General features: G+C 47.7%; 2 protein-coding genes across 4 annotated transcripts in view; one reads left to right on the top strand and one right to left on the bottom strand.

Annotated features, from left to right (window-relative positions):
• Positions 1–15,134, bottom strand: part of RBPMS (RNA binding protein, mRNA processing factor) — a 191,057-nt gene that overhangs the window by 17,173 nt on the left and 158,750 nt on the right. Inside the window, exons 6-7 of one of the 3 annotated variants that reach the window (XM_049772409.1) lie at positions 3,642–3,772; positions 974–1,138 (exon numbers count right to left, since the gene is read on the bottom strand). The exons of 1 other annotated variant lie outside the window; for it this stretch is intronic. In XM_049772409.1, coding sequence (XP_049628366.1) covers positions 1,007–1,138; positions 3,642–3,772 — 263 coding nt within the window. In that variant the 3' untranslated portion in view covers positions 974–1,006. Of the gene's footprint in view, positions 1–973; positions 1,139–3,641; positions 3,773–15,134 lie in introns of those variants that run through there. One more of the 3 variants, XR_007494884.1, reaches the window with a different exon arrangement.
• The window catches only part of GTF2E2 (general transcription factor IIE subunit 2), a 188,033-nt gene that overhangs the window by 82,628 nt on the left and 90,271 nt on the right, over positions 1–15,134 (top strand). The window lies entirely within an intron of this gene.

Below are 15,134 nucleotides of genomic sequence, written 5' to 3'. Positions count from 1 at the left end.
GTGAAAACACGAAACAGGACTTGTCTGAGTCGTACTTACCTGAAGTACTGACCCAGTGTTGGGACAAGGTAGGGGTGGAGATGCAAGAAAAAGTAAAATCATTTCTAAAATGTGGTGAAGGCAAAGCTTGTGATTGATCCTCTCTGTTCCCACCACCAAGACTAAAAGCAAAAGGGTAGCCTAAACAGTCGAGGTTCGTGTATGTGGGGTCACAGCAACAGCTGCAAGTTCTCGTCAAAGGATGATTCTGTTCAAAGCCACTGTGATGTGGCCCTCTCCTGCTACATGGCACATTTATGTTTCAAACATGGGCAGCCTGGAAAGTCAACAGACCTCTCTTTCCTCAGAAATCAGATGTGTGCGGCACCAAGTGTTTCCTTCGTCTGAGTATAGCGGTCGAGGGTCCAGCTACCCTCACCCGATATTCCCTTAACATCTGGGATTTGATGTCAATTAAGCATCTTGGGTTTAGACAGAGGCACCAGACCAAAGTGTGCAGCTAAGGTGGAGCCAGGCCTGGGACTTTCTTGGGCTTCTCAAGGTAGGTCTGTCTTCCATGGCCTGTTTGCTTGGCAGGACGAATCTCTCAGCTGAGTCCCAGTGGCTAAGGGAGATCAGACCAGCCTTGCTGAAGGGTCCCTGGAGGCTACAACCAGAATCTTACACAAACACTATCGCTGGTCCAGAAGCCCAAGATACAAATAGCACCTTGGGATATGGGTGGATGGTTCAGCTCTGGGCCCTTTTGATATTAGAGTTCAGGGATTCACATCTTCCGGAATCTGCCACAAATACCACCATATAACAAATGCATCACAAATATGAAACAAACGCTGAAGTCTACTTAAAACCATGTTTTCTCTGATTTAAACTTTTATTGAAATCTCTCAAATGTTGCCAAGAATTTTTTTTCTTTTTTTGTTTTTTGCAAAAAAAAAAAAAAAGAGGGGTTGGGGAATGGTGGGGTGGGATGGGGTGGGCTGTGGAGAGTAGCTAATGAGCAAATTCAGCATGGGAGCTCCCTCTGCTGGTCTGCAGTAGGCTGATACGTTACAAACACATTCCCAGAGACAAATCTAATTTGCTGGAGAAGTGGACAAAAGACAGGTGTGTTGGGCTTTGCTTCAGGAGAGAAACACTAGAAGAAAAAAAAAATCCACGTCTCAAAACAGAGCACAACATTGCCAAGAAAAACAAACTTACTCAAAAGCTTCTTCAAAGACATACAATAAAATTGCCAAAATAAAAATGGAATTATCCATAATGGGACGCTCTGTTCTGTTCTATCGCCGGTTAGGCCCTTTGTGTGAAGGTTAAGTTCTGCCTGGTCTTTTGTCTCCACATTTCTTCTTTCATGCTTCTTCTCTACATGGAGAGAAACTGGATCCCGGGAGTCACTGGAGACGAGCCTTTTTCCATCCAAAATTAAATAAGTTAGTCTGGTGAAGCCCATAGAGAGGGAGGGTAGGTAGAACAAAGCCTGAGAGTTGAGAGCCCTCATCTGGCCACCAAGTCACACGTGGACTCTGAGAAATGCTCCATCTTCTCCCGTGCGTCTCCTCAGTAAAGCCTCTATTGATTCATTCTATGAGTCTCACACTGGGCAGAGAAGCCAAGAGCCCGACTGTCCACCAGTTATTTTAGATATGTGGGTGCACTGGGAAGGATCTAAACCAGCAGCAGTCTATGGCCACATCCCCAGACTTGGAACCATGAGACAGGAAAAGCTGAAGATCCGGGAAGGACCCCAGGTTAAGATCCGGGAAGGACCCCAGGTTAAGGCCGAGTCCTCTCATCTTGTCCTTCTCCGTCCCATCCTGGCTCACAGGCCACGAGCTCCTCCCACTCTCTTAAGCAACTTTTACCATTTCCCTAGACACACTTTATCAACAAATCAATAAATGACCCAGATACCATGAACCAAAGCCACTTTTCCCAGTCATTTCTGGCTACTTGCAAGTGTAGATTCTTTAGGATATTGGCAAAAGGCCCTGCTGTCAAGCAACAAAGTCCCAGATATTTAGAAGACGGTAAGAAGTAGTAGGTACCCTCTTGTGGCATTTATTGTTTGCATTTCAGGGCAGGGCCATATCTGATGGCGCTCAAGGCATTTTCTTGTATTTGAGCTCAGGAGGCCATATGTGATGCTAGGGACTGAGTTGGTTGTGCTATCGCTCTGGCCCTCTGGTAGTCATCAACTTTTGCTCTCATCAGACTTAATCAGATCCACTAACAGGTGCCCTTGCAGCTACACTGATACCTATTGAACTCAAGAAGACCCACACATCTGTCCTGCCTTCCTTCCCCTGCTATGGACTGTTGTGAGAAGAGGTGAGCACCGGAGAGGAGAAAGAATGAGAAAAGGGCACAGAGCAAAGGAAGGACGGAAAAGTGCAGTTATTCTAGAGACCGGGCACAAGTCTCCATATAATCCTGCCCTGTGAGGTCCTTTAATACCAAGTCCTCTGCTTATACTACTTTCCATCACATCCTTCTCCTGGCATGGGGGATCCTTCTCTGAAGAGTGCCTGCTTGGCCTGCTGGGGACCCCTGCCCCAAAGTCTCCTCATCCTTATTATACAGCAGGCCCAGAGCAGCCTCAGAGATTAAAGGGAAAAAGAAGAGATTTCTGAAAATCTTTCATCCAGCCCTACAAACACTACATAAAACAAAACCACCTGCTCGGGGCAACCCATTTAAAAAAAAAAGGTTTTTAAACAGGGTTTTTATGCTTATATATGGCCTCAGGCAAATGCAAATTCATTCATTTTGTTTGGCCCAATGAAGTTCAGGATTGGTTACTAAGGTTCTTCTACATTCTGGAATGCCTGGTGGTGCTCAGGGAACCAACAGGAGGATGTGCAAGGGATAGAATCTGGGTCACTCTGTGCAAGGCAAAATAGCCTACCACTATACCATCATTTGGGCTTCTTGTTTACTATTTTGCTTACAACTGACCATGGCAATTGAGTCCCAACACTGGCAAGGAGTTAAACAGAAAGCAAAGCTGTAAGAAACAAGTGTTACCCAGGGGAGACAGAGGGGAGCCCCTCATTTTGGTGCAGCAGCAGAAGAGTCTGTCTAGGAAATGCAGGCTATTCTTAACACAAAGGTGGTCTGAAGTGAGAACTCTCCCTTAGCCTGTAATTTTGTCCCAGACACTATACTGCCTCCTTCTCTTAGAGGGTTTCCGAAAACAGGAAAAAGGAGCCCTTCATCTTTTCTCTAACATGCATTACTGAGCACCGTCTTTGTCCTGGAAACTCCCAACCTTTTCTTTGGGCCCTGATCTCTCCCCAGTCCAGCTGAAATCTCACTACAGAGACACACCACCAGGCTCTGCTCTGGGGGTCAGGGGGGTGCTAGGAGGTGACCTGGGCCTTCTGATGTGTGACACGGAGGTGAGGTCATAAAGGAAGAGAAAGGTGTCGCTGGGGTCAGGCATCAGGCAGTGGGTGATGCCCTGGCTCTCAGATGGTCCTGGAGTCCTGGAGGAGAGCAGCTGGATGGAGAGGGGGAGTCGAGTCTGGGGGTGGGTCTGTTAGGCGCAACAGGTGTTAGTGTTCGGTGAGCTCTGGGGACCGGCTTTGAAAGGACGGGTGGAGGAGTGAGTGGCGTCGTGGCCGATGGGTATAAATTACCTGGGCATGCAGTGAAGCGGGGTAGGTGAAAGCAGGAGGAGGTAGAGCAGGCGCTAACTCCGCTGGGTACAGAGGGTACGGGGCCCACACTTCAGGGCTACTGGGGTAAAGTGCAGGCACTGTGAGCTCATCTGCAAGAAAAGAATAAGGGGAGAGTTAGTGGTTACCAAACAGCTGCTTTCAAATCTGAACACCCAGCCCCAGATCCCCAGCCCAATCCCTGACCCTCATTCTTCCTTCTGGTCACCTCTGGGCTTTGCCCTTCACCCTCCAACTCAGAGGAAGGGGAGGGGCAATATAAAGCACAGAAAAAAGCCGCAAGCACCCACCAGTCCTGTAGTCGGGAGTCCCCATGCCAGGCAGACCCTGAGGAGCAAAGGGAGAAAAGCAGCAGGAGAGCCTGGGAGACCCAGCATGGAGCCTTTGGGGGCAGGACTAGGGCCGCTGGGGGAGATGCACGGCCCTAAACCCCATTACTGAACCTTTCCTGCTCATTGTGCTGAGGCCCAGGCCTGCCCCCAGGGCCACGACATGGGAAGAGCAAGCAGCTCAGGGAGAGATGCCACTGACACGCCTGCATCTCCTAGGAGGGAAAAGCCAAGCTGCCAGCTGCTGATGCCTGGTTCTCACAGACTGGGTCCAAAGCTTCCATGAAGGGTCCATTCAAGGGCCAACAAGCACCAGGGTGTGGGGGCGTGTGCACACGTGTGTGTGCCAGTGTGTGGGACAGTGCCCCTGAGTCCAGTGCTAGAAACCTGGTGAGGAGAAGCAGTTGCTCCTAGCTGGCTTTCAGTACCTGTCCAAACTGACCAGTCAGCGGGCCTAGGGGATGCCCAGGGTCACAGGGCAAACTGGGATAAGGGTGCTTCGGAGAGCCAGCAGGGACTCATGGACCTCACAGTCCATACAGTGATCGCCAACTAATTCTTATGCAGTCAGTGAAGTGCCCCACCCTATCTCTACTATGAGGCGGAGCAGCAGCTTTGTTTGAGGGTGTGGCCCTAGCACTGCCAGCCTTCCAGAAGCACTGCACATGACCCCCAAGCATAGAGCTGGGAGTGGCTCCTGAAACTGCTGGCTGTGGCCCAAAAGTCAAACAAAACGAAAGCAAACAAGCCCCCAAACTCAACAACACCTCGAAGTTTACTTTCCTGTGAGTAAGGGTGTGGAAACAAGCTGGCAATGGTGCGGCGTGACCAGGGGTCCCAGGCAAGGCTGTCAGGAACCTCAGTGAAACTTGGGTGGAGAAGGGAATCCCTGTCAGCCACATAGCAGCCAAGAGTGGAGGAGGTACGACGAGGTATGACTTTCACATCAGTGGCTCCCTACAATGTGGGGTGACATATGAGGTTGGCCAGAAACCCCAAGTCCCTGACTCAAGGCAACCAACTGGGTTTCTAGGTTCTTGGGAAAGGGATGTTGAGGACATGTGCTTCCCCCATCATCAGTGTGAGTCTTTGACTGGAAGACTTCTTGTTCCAGTTACTAGTAGCAGCGCCTGAACTCAGGACATCCTTACATATGAAGCAGCTATCACACTAAGCTACACACCTAGTCACTAATAATTTGTTGGTTTTATTTTTTTTTTAAAACACTCCTTTAAAAATTCTAATGCTCCAGATATCATAATGAAGGTAAGAAGGCTTCAGGTTTCAATTGTATCTTGACAGACAAGGTGGTGATTTCGGACATCCCAGCGAATGATACTAAAACTTCCCTTCCGCTGGGTCTTGGCAATGTTTGAGAAGTCCCTTGAAAAAACATCCACATAAGACCAAGTTCAGTAAAATGGGACAGGGATTTACCCTGGTGTGGACGGGGCACTGAGTGGGAGTGTTGACCCAGGACCCTCCCTTGATGCTTTCCCTCCTCTGTCCTGTTGACCCTGGGGATGGGATGTGGCGTGTTGGTGCACAGTACAGTGGAGGCAGTGTGGGCACAGAAGGCACCAGGAAGAATCAGATGCACTCTGTACCCTGGGCCAGCTCAGAGACTGGCTGGCAATCATGGATATATCTGCCTGGGCGACTGAAGTTAATCCAGAAAAATTCAATCCATTATTAGGAATCAGGATGCTTGTCTGCTTAGGGAGTAAGACTATGTCCTCATTGATTCCTAGAGAGAAGAGAATGGAGGGGCTAGAGCAGGGGTCTCAAACTTGCAGCCCGAGGAATGTTTGCGGCTTTCTGTACAACATGTTGTGGCCCTGCCTTAGAGGAATTTTTTTTTTGTTTTGTTTTAGTTGTTTGGGTCACACCCCCCAATGTTCAAGGCTTACTACTGACTCTGCACTCAAGAATCACCCCAACTTTGCTTCCTGCGACCCCCAGGTAAATTGAGTTTGAGACCCCTGGGCTAGAGAGATAAAGCACAGCAGTAGGGCATTTGCTTTGCATGCAGAAGAACGATTCGAATCCCAGCATCCTCTATGTTCCCTGAGCCTGCCAGGAATGACTTCTGAGCTGAGCATAGAGCCAGAAGTGGCCCCTGAGTGCTGCCGGGTGTGACCCAAAATAAAAATAAATATAATTAAAAAAAAAGAGAGAGAATGGAAACCTTCTTTATTTGCAGTCAGATGCACTGGGGTGAGTAAATTTATCGATTGCTGGGTACCCACCAAACTGTGACCCACTGTTCCTAATGTGCTTCCTCTGCTCTTTCTCTGTAAAAAACAAAACAAAAAAAACCCTTCTTGCAGACAAGACAGCTATTCTGAAGACACAAATTTGCCAGCTTCCACATGGCTGCCAATAGAAGTTTATTTGGTTGTGATGGGGAGAGTTGTGTGTTGGTGATGTGGTTGGGCCACATCCAGCGATGCTCAGGGGTTACTCCTGGTGGGCTCAGGGGACCATATAAGATGCATAGATTAAACTCAGGGCCGAGAGCCTTGCAGGGATAGTGATCTCAAGGAGCTTTGTCAACTCACTTAATTTCAGAGAAACTTCACCTGGCAATACAGCCAGAAACTTTAAAACAGAGAAAGTAAACAGCATGAAGACCTGTTCCTTCCTTCCTCAACCTTCCCTAAGCATCTCTTCACCTCTGACCTGAGTCCCTGCCCCATCCCTGCAACCACTGCAGTCCCATGCTCTAACTCATTCCCAAACGTGGACCATGACCAGCAGACTCAGTCAAGAGGGAGCTCAACAGAGAGGCTCCTTCCTGCCTGAGCATAGCATGAGGCACCAGTCCTGGGGGTGCCGGGGTAGTTCTCCCAGAAAGTTTATCTGCATTACTGATTTTGTCTTTCTCAGTATTACTAGTGGCTTCTGCAAAGTGTAACTGATGCCTTTGAGCCAGGCTGAGGAGCCCAGCTCTCTGCTGCTCATCCAACCCCAGGGACAGTTGGGGCCACTTCCTTGAGCATCTCCGAAGACAGCATAAGGAGGTCTCACAAGCCACCTGGGCAGATCTTTTCCTAGTAGTGGGTACTGCATAAGGTCAACACTAAGAGTCCTCCCCACTCCCTTTAAAATCTAACTATGGAGTTTCTGTGGAAGGTTTAAGCCCAATGAGGCTCAATAGCAGCATCTAGACTGAAACAGGCTAAAGAGAGGAAGAATCTCAAACGAATGCCACTGTGGCCACAAATTTGTGAAGTAGTTGAGAACACAGTCAAAAAGCTTTTCTTTATTAAATCTGAAGGAGGGGGCGTGTTACACCCTCAGTGCTTAGGTGTCATTCCTGCTGTTGCTGAGGTTGGCTACACATAAGTACCTAGATTCTTGCAGTCTTAAGATAGGGGTGGGGGATGTCCTCCATCTTAACTGTCACAAGACCTTCAAAGTTGAGAGTAGAATCCAGCAGACTCTTTGTCTTATGTCTGTGTTGGAGGGGCCCCACCACACCCTGCCTATTTCTCTGTGGACTGTCTTCATCATTGCAACTGAGAATAAACCCAGCACAGGCCATACTGAGAAGCTGCTTAATCAATGAAAAACTATGCCAGAGAAAACCAGAGAAAACAAGTCATGACTGCTGATGGCCCAAATATGATGACGAATTTTATTTTTAGTGGTAAAACATCAATTTTGAAACATGAAAAATAACGTAAGGGTTCTATGAAGCAATGGATTCCTTTGTGCATACCTCAGTGATCCAGATTATAAGGAACTTTCAACTAGTAGCATGAGGAGAGCCCCTGTCCTAGACCCTTCTGGTGGGGTAAGGACCAAACACACAGCTCCACATATACTACAGCACACAGTGAGTTCAAACACCCCACACCTTTATCTAGTGGTAACCTCAGAAACAAAAACATTCTTGGGTGGAGATTGGTAGGGCCTCATCTAACAGTGCTCAGGGGACATTTGGTGTTGGGGATCAACCGGGCTGGCCACAGACAAAACAAACACCTACTCTTGGCTCTGCTCTGCACTTAAGAGATCATTCCTGGTGGGTTTATGGGACCATATGTGGAGCTGAGATTCAAATTTGGGCCAGCGCCATCTAAGACAAATGTCCTACCCCATTGCTCTTGCCCCGCAGAAATGAACTTTTTTTTTTTTTTTTGGTTTTTGGGCCACACCCGTTTGACGCTCAGGGGTTACTCCTGGCTATGTGCTCAGAAATCGCCCCTGGCTTGGGGGGACCATATGGGACGCCGGGGGATCGAACCGCGGTCCTTCCTTGGCTAGCGCTTGCAAGGCAGACACCTTACCTCCAGCGCCACCTACCCGGCCCCAGAAATGAACATTTTTAAATATAACTTACTGTGTCCAATAGAGTTGGGGAAAACATTTAATGACGATAATGAGGACTACCTTTGACAAAGTATCTTATTTTTATAATTTCTTTGATAGTCAATAAAGCTGAACCTAATGTGCTTCTAGAATCTTAGATGAAATAGAATCTTCCAGGGCCTAAGCGATAGGGCAGTGGTAGGGCATTTGCCTTGCTGACCCAGGACAAACCTAGGTTCGATTTCTGGCGTCCCATACATTAAGGAGCAATTTCTGAGTGCATAGCCAGGAGTAACCCCTGAGCATCACTGGGTGTGGCCCAAACCCCCTCCCCCCAAAAGAAGAAACTTTCATGTTTAAGGTATGCTATTCTGAGAGAGAAGGGACCTAGGAGAGATCCAATGCTACTTTCTACAGCTCCCATAATAGACTAAGCGCAACTCATTACAGTGACTAGATTCGAGTCTCTCTCTATGTGATTTTTTTTTGGGGGGGGGGGGCACACCTGGAGGCGCTCAGAGGTTAGTTCTGGCTCTGTGCTCAGAAATCGCTCCTGACAGGCTCAGAGACCATATGGGATCCCAGAAATCGAACCCAGGTCTGTCCTGGGTCAGCCGTGTGCAAGGCAAAAACCCAACCACTGTGCTATCACTATGGCCGCACCATGTGTGATCTTCAATGCTCATTAACTGCGAGAACTCATGAAATCTGGTTTAATTTAACTGTGATTACAAGTAACACTATCAAAAAGTAAAAATGAGGACAAGACAACCCATGATTTATAGTAAAGAACATTTCCTTGACTTTTAAGAAAATGTCAATCTACAAAGGAGCCAGCTCTGGATAAAGAGGCAGGAAGTTTGATAATGACCTGCTTCGGCTAACTGGTTTTACTCTTTTATTTCTGGATTGGTCACCCCGGTTGGTGTTCTGGGGACCATGCAGTAGTAGGAATGGAAATCTAGGCATTTTACATAGACTGCATGTTTGAGCTAGCTCCTCCACGACCAGGTGACTTAGAACCTTAAAATACACTCTAGAGTACACATCAAAGTCACTGCCACTGGCTACTGAGAAGAGCCCAGGGATTGAAAGGAGCTGAAGCCTCAGCTGAAGCCTCACCTGAGCTGCTCCTTTCAACCTCCCCAGACCCAGACACACCCCTCTCCCCACTCTGGGCTTCCGGCTAGCTTCAATTTAGTCCTAGGGAATGTTATGTCAAGCAAATTCTAGTCCATGCCTCCAAGGACAGGCAAAGCTGCTCGTGCTCCCATAACCACTTTTGGATTTCTCTTCTGTCAGATCAATCCTGTGCTGTGACTTGCAGCCCTCAAACTATGTCTGAGGGGCTATATTTGAAAGTTCCAAACGGGTTTTCTAGAACTCAAGAAAGTCATCCCATCATTATGGGAATAAAAACAAAACAAAACAAACAAACAAAAAAACCCAGACCCTACAGAATGTAAACTTGAAGGTGTTTCACTTGCATACAATCAACTCAGATCTTATCCCTTGCACCCTGTATAGTCCCAAGCCCTGCAAGGAGTGATCCTTGAGTATAGGGCCAGGAGTCAGCCCTGAGCACCACCCAGTGTGGGTCCCCTACCAAAAATTCAAACTGACATGACTTCAAAACTATGACCCCCCAAAAAAGACAAGAAAGAATAAACTGCATTTTTTTTTGTTTTTGGGCCACACTTGGTGGTATTCAGGGGACCATATGGGATGCCAGGTCATCCATGTTCAAGGTAAATGTCCTACCACTGCACTATCTCTCCGGACTGCATTTTCTTTTGGGGCCACACGGTAATGCTCCGGGGTTACTCCTGGCTATGCGCTCAGAAGTTGCTCCTGGCTTGGGGGACCATATGGGACACCGGGGATCAAACCTCGGTCTGTCCAAGGCTAGCGCAGGCAAGGCAGGCACCTTACCTCTAGCGCCACCACCCGGCCCCATCCGGACTGCATTTTTTTTTTTTTTTTTGGTTTTTGGGTCACACCCGGCAGTGCTCAGGGGTTATTCCTGGCTCCAGGCTCAGAAACTGCCCCTGGCAGGCACAGGGGACCATATGGGATGCTGGGATTCGAACCGATGACCTCCTGCATGAAAGGCAAACGCCTTACCTCCATGCTATCTCTCCGGCCCCTGGACTGCATTTTTAAAGCTAAAAATAAAGGAGGAATTTGTGAATGCCCCATTTTTCCTTCCTCATTGAGGTAGCTTGGGGCTCTTAACAACATCCTAACCGTATGCTGGTAGGAACCTCTTCTTCCCAACCTGGATGCTTGGGGTACGGAGCTGGACAATGGGTGTAACCTCAGGCTAAACCATGACCAAAGCTAGGATACAACTAGACCAGAAGCTTCGAGCACTGTAGGAGTAGCTTGTTCTTGGAGATGGTTCCTTGCCCAGCCTGGACGGTGTTTAGGGGAAGGGAGGAAGAGAAAATAAGGAAAATCATCGTAACAAAACTTCGTAACAAACCTCATCACAGCACTGATGGCTATGGGGAAGGGCAAAGTACTGCCCCACTGAGTTCAAAAACTACCCCTGGAGCACAGCCACCTCAAGACCTGAATTTTTTGTCTGCAGGTCAAAGAGCTGCTGGCATGAACACAACCATGAACTTGCTCTTCTTTTTTTCATCTGCTCCAAATATGAATCCTGAACTCACTCAATTTTATAATCTGGCGAGCATCATTTCAATTTGAATGCACAGTAAAACCCACTGCCAGAAACGTTTCCTAGTGAGATCTGCCTGCCTTTGAGCCACATTCTCCCAGAGGCGAGAAGAGTGAGGACTAACTCCACCAGCACACTCTAAGGAGTTCACAGATGGAGGAAGGAACTGAACAGTCTCCAGTGAACAACAACAGGGAGACTCAGAGCTCCATGGCTAAGTGCAGGAAGCCTAGTTCCACTCTCAGCACCAATGGCTATGGCTAAAAACAAAACAAACAAACAAACAAACAAAGAAAAAAGGGGGAGGGGAGAAGAAACACAAAGAATAGCTGAGTGTGCGTCCATCTTCCCAGTTGGTGCTGCCACAGCTGATGTGTGAACGTAAGAACTACAGCGAGTGCTGCAGCTGAGCAGGCAATCTCCAGTCACTGCAGCAACAGTACCAACCCAGGCAGGGAAGGGAAGAGGAAAAGGAAATAGAGAGCAACAGGGCTGGAGAGAGATTCAGCACTTGCCAGACATGTGTGTGTGCAGCTGTGACAATGGTTTGAATCTTGGCACCACAACAGTCCTCTGAGACATTGAACCATTTCAAACCACACTCAATCTCTTGTAACATGGAGAAAGGGGCATTCGTTGTATGGCAGTTGGACTTGGACATACCCCCTGGGCACTCCCACAGTAATGACTGTTGAACCTAGACATGCCCCCCCCCCATCATGCCAAGGAAAACTTGGGGGTGGGGGGACTCACAAGGCCACACCCGGCAGCCAGGCCCCACAGGCAGCCTTGGGCCTCTTGGGCTTCTAAAAGATTTTTTTGGGTCACACCTGGAAGCGCTCTGGGGTTACTCCTGACTCTGCGCTCAGAAATTGCTCTTGGCAGGCTCCGGGGACCATACAGGATGCCGGGATTTGAACCACCAACCTTCTGCATGCAAGGCAAATGCTCTACCTCCATGCTATCTCTCTGACCCTGCAGGGTCTTCTTATCCTATTTAACTGAACTGTGGGTCTTCTACAAGGTCCCAAGGAGTTAAGATAAGATGCTTGAGAAGTGCAAATCCTTAAGCATTTCAAGGTGGCAGGCCACAAAGGAGATGAGAACTACCATATGGAAACTGCAAGGAGGGCTGTATGCTCTTTGGGTGGTCAGCCAGTGGTGACTGGAGGACTTGGACAAGAGCTGAGCCAGCAGGCCTACTATGTGTGAGTGTTACAACAGGGTAGCAATTCTAGCCAGGCAAACAAACCTTTAACAATTTGCCTATTTCTGTGAGCCTTAATTTCTCCAGAGGAAAGCTTCCCCCCATCACCTCTGTGCACACAGAAAGCAGGTAAGGGGTGGAGATGCAGAAAGGTGTGTGCAGAGGATTCTCTGATATTGCTGGCTCAACCACAATTACTGGAGGTGAGGCACAGCAGCAGGGGTTTTGTATGCCCCTGGAAATTTGTCCTCCTTACAAGACATCTCCTGGTTCTTGGTTCACTTCACGGTCTGGGCCTGACTGGCGAGAAGGCAGCAGGGCGTGGTGCGGTTGGAATGTGTGCACTCAGCTGCTCTGCCTGTTGAACGCTCCCTGCCTCATTCTTCTGCTCCTCAAACTTACTGTTGAGCTCTTTTTACCAAGGGTACATGGGTGATCAGTGAAATTAATACTTTGGTAAACAGTAGGGGGTGGGGGTCACACTTTTATTTTAAAAAATAATTGTGCTTTCTCTTTCCAGGGCAGAGGACATTCAACATATCTCGGGCTGGAGTGATCAACAGGTCGAGCTTGTGCTTCACACACAGGAAGCCTGGGTTTGATTTCTGGTACTGCCTGAACAGGGGGAGAGAGGTTAAGGAGGGAGGAAGGCGGGGGATAAAGGTGGGTAGGTGGGCTGGTGAAGCCTTTAGTTACTGATCAGGTGATCTGGAAAGGGGTGGTGACAGAGAAGGTATGGATGAAATTTCTGAGTTATCCTAATCATCTCTTCTGCCTCACTTATTGAAATTAGATTATTTACTCTAACGAGGGAACCAAATCCTACCCTGTTCCTCAGCTTCTCTGAAGGAATCAGTTGAGAAGCTGCTCAGACATATAGAACTAGAAAAGGATGGGGCAAGTTCATCTCTGTGCTTATGTGCCAGGCAGTGCAGTGAAGTGCCCTTCCTGCCTCCACTGTGGCCCTGAATTCCAGCAGCTCTGGGGGTGAGAGAGGCTCAACCCTCACTCAGGCAAGTGGGACTTTATCCTCCTGTCTCCACCTCTGTGCCTCCGAAAGAATGAGTCTCAGTTTAAAAAACAACCTTAACAAAAAGCCCAGATCTCAATTGTGCGGGAGATTAATAGTCACACTGTTGACCTTCCAGTAAGATAAACAGTCAAAACTTGGCAAGAAATAAAGTATATAGATCTTGACAGTCTCTCCCTCCACCCCACCCCACCCCACCCCCCTTCCTGGAGACTGGTCTCCTGTTTGGGATGTGAATACACAGGGCAACCTAACCTGGTCAGATGCACCAAACTCCAAGAGAAAATGCAATGTTTTAGACTGGCAGAAGATCCCAGGTTTGTGATGACTTAGTTTTCCTTCAAACTTCAAAAAACAAAACAAAACAAAACAAAACAACAACGAAACACCACCACCATGAGCTGTCAGAGTGTCTTCTTCCACCTCTATGGAGGCCTGTATGAGGAGGGGAAACTGGGTGGGGTTTAGTAAGCAGGCGTGGAACCCAAGAGTTCCTGGGGCTGCCCCACCTCTGAGGGAGCCTATTCCAGAACTGTTTGGGTAAGAAAGGCCTGCTTAAGCCTTCCAAGGACGAATAAGAACCCCAAGAGCTAGAGCTGGCTTGCTGGTTAAGTATCACAAGTGATCAGGAAGCTTTTTGTTTTTTTTGGGGGGGGGCCACACCCGGTGGTGCTCAGGGGTTACTCCTGGCTGTCTGCTCAGAAATAGCTCCTGGCAGGCACGGGGGACCATATGGGACACCGGGATTCGAACCAACCACCTTTGGTCCTGGATCGGCTGCTTGCAAGGCAAATGCCGCTGTGCTATCTCTCCGGGCCCAACAGTTTTGTTTTTTAATGGAGGGAGATTGGCTTGCTGTTCAAATAGAGAGATTGGTTCAAACTCTGTACAAACAATGGCATATCCCCACCAGCACTGGATATGAGGATGGGAAATCTGTGTGCACACACATGGAACAATGTTAACACAGTAAGTGGGTGACAATTCCATATCCTCTGCAGAGTTAGGATAAGCACAATGCTCAGAGACACTTCTTGGCTCTGCATCCTTGGTAAGTCAGTATTTCAAGATTAAATATCTCTATTTGGAAACTAGTTGAAGAACGAACACACACACACACACACACACACACACACACACAGTAATGTGTAAGGGATTCAGAAAACTTCTCATATCAAATATTCAACATGATGGTCATGGTGTTTGGAGAGTGGAATTTTGATATTTGATTCTCAATTGTTCAAAATCTCTACTAGAACATGATATTGTTTTCATAGTTCTTTTTAAAGGGAGAATATTTTAATATATAAAACCATAAAGGAGCATAGTGCTATAAAGAAAACACCAATAACTTGTCCTCCAATGCTATAAAAATAAGATTTTGTCGGGCCCGGAGAGATAGCACAGAGGCGTTTGCCTTGCAAGCAGCCAATCCAGGACCAAAGGTGGTTGGTTCGAATCCCGGTGTCCCATATGGTCCCCCGTGCCTGCCAGGAGCTATTTCTGAGCAGACAGCCAGGAGTAACCCCTGAGCATCGACGGGTGTGGCCCAAAAACCAAAAAAAAAAAAAATAAAAAAAAATATAAGATTTTGTCTACAGAATCTTTACATGAGGGGGGGTGATGTTGCACGCAGGTGGATGTTGCACACAGAAGCAGGCTTTCTGGAGATGGGTGTGGCGTTGGAATGAGGCATGGAAATGTTATTAACAATAGTGTAGAACCCAATACCTCAATAAAAAAAATGTCTAAAGAGAACACATTCAATATGAAGACTAAAAATTTTCCTAATTCCACCTTGCTAAGATGCAAATCAGTAAAAACATACAGAAGAAAATTAAAAAAAAAAAAGAAAAATAGAAAAAAAAATAAAAACATACAGAAGAAA

This window comes from Suncus etruscus, chromosome 4 (assembly GCF_024139225.1).
Source record: "Suncus etruscus isolate mSunEtr1 chromosome 4, mSunEtr1.pri.cur, whole genome shotgun sequence".
In the NCBI taxonomy this organism is placed as follows: Eukaryota; Metazoa; Chordata; class Mammalia; order Eulipotyphla; family Soricidae; genus Suncus; species Suncus etruscus.
The sequence above is the reverse complement of the archived record's forward strand: the minus strand, read 5'-3'. Positions and strand labels throughout refer to the sequence as shown.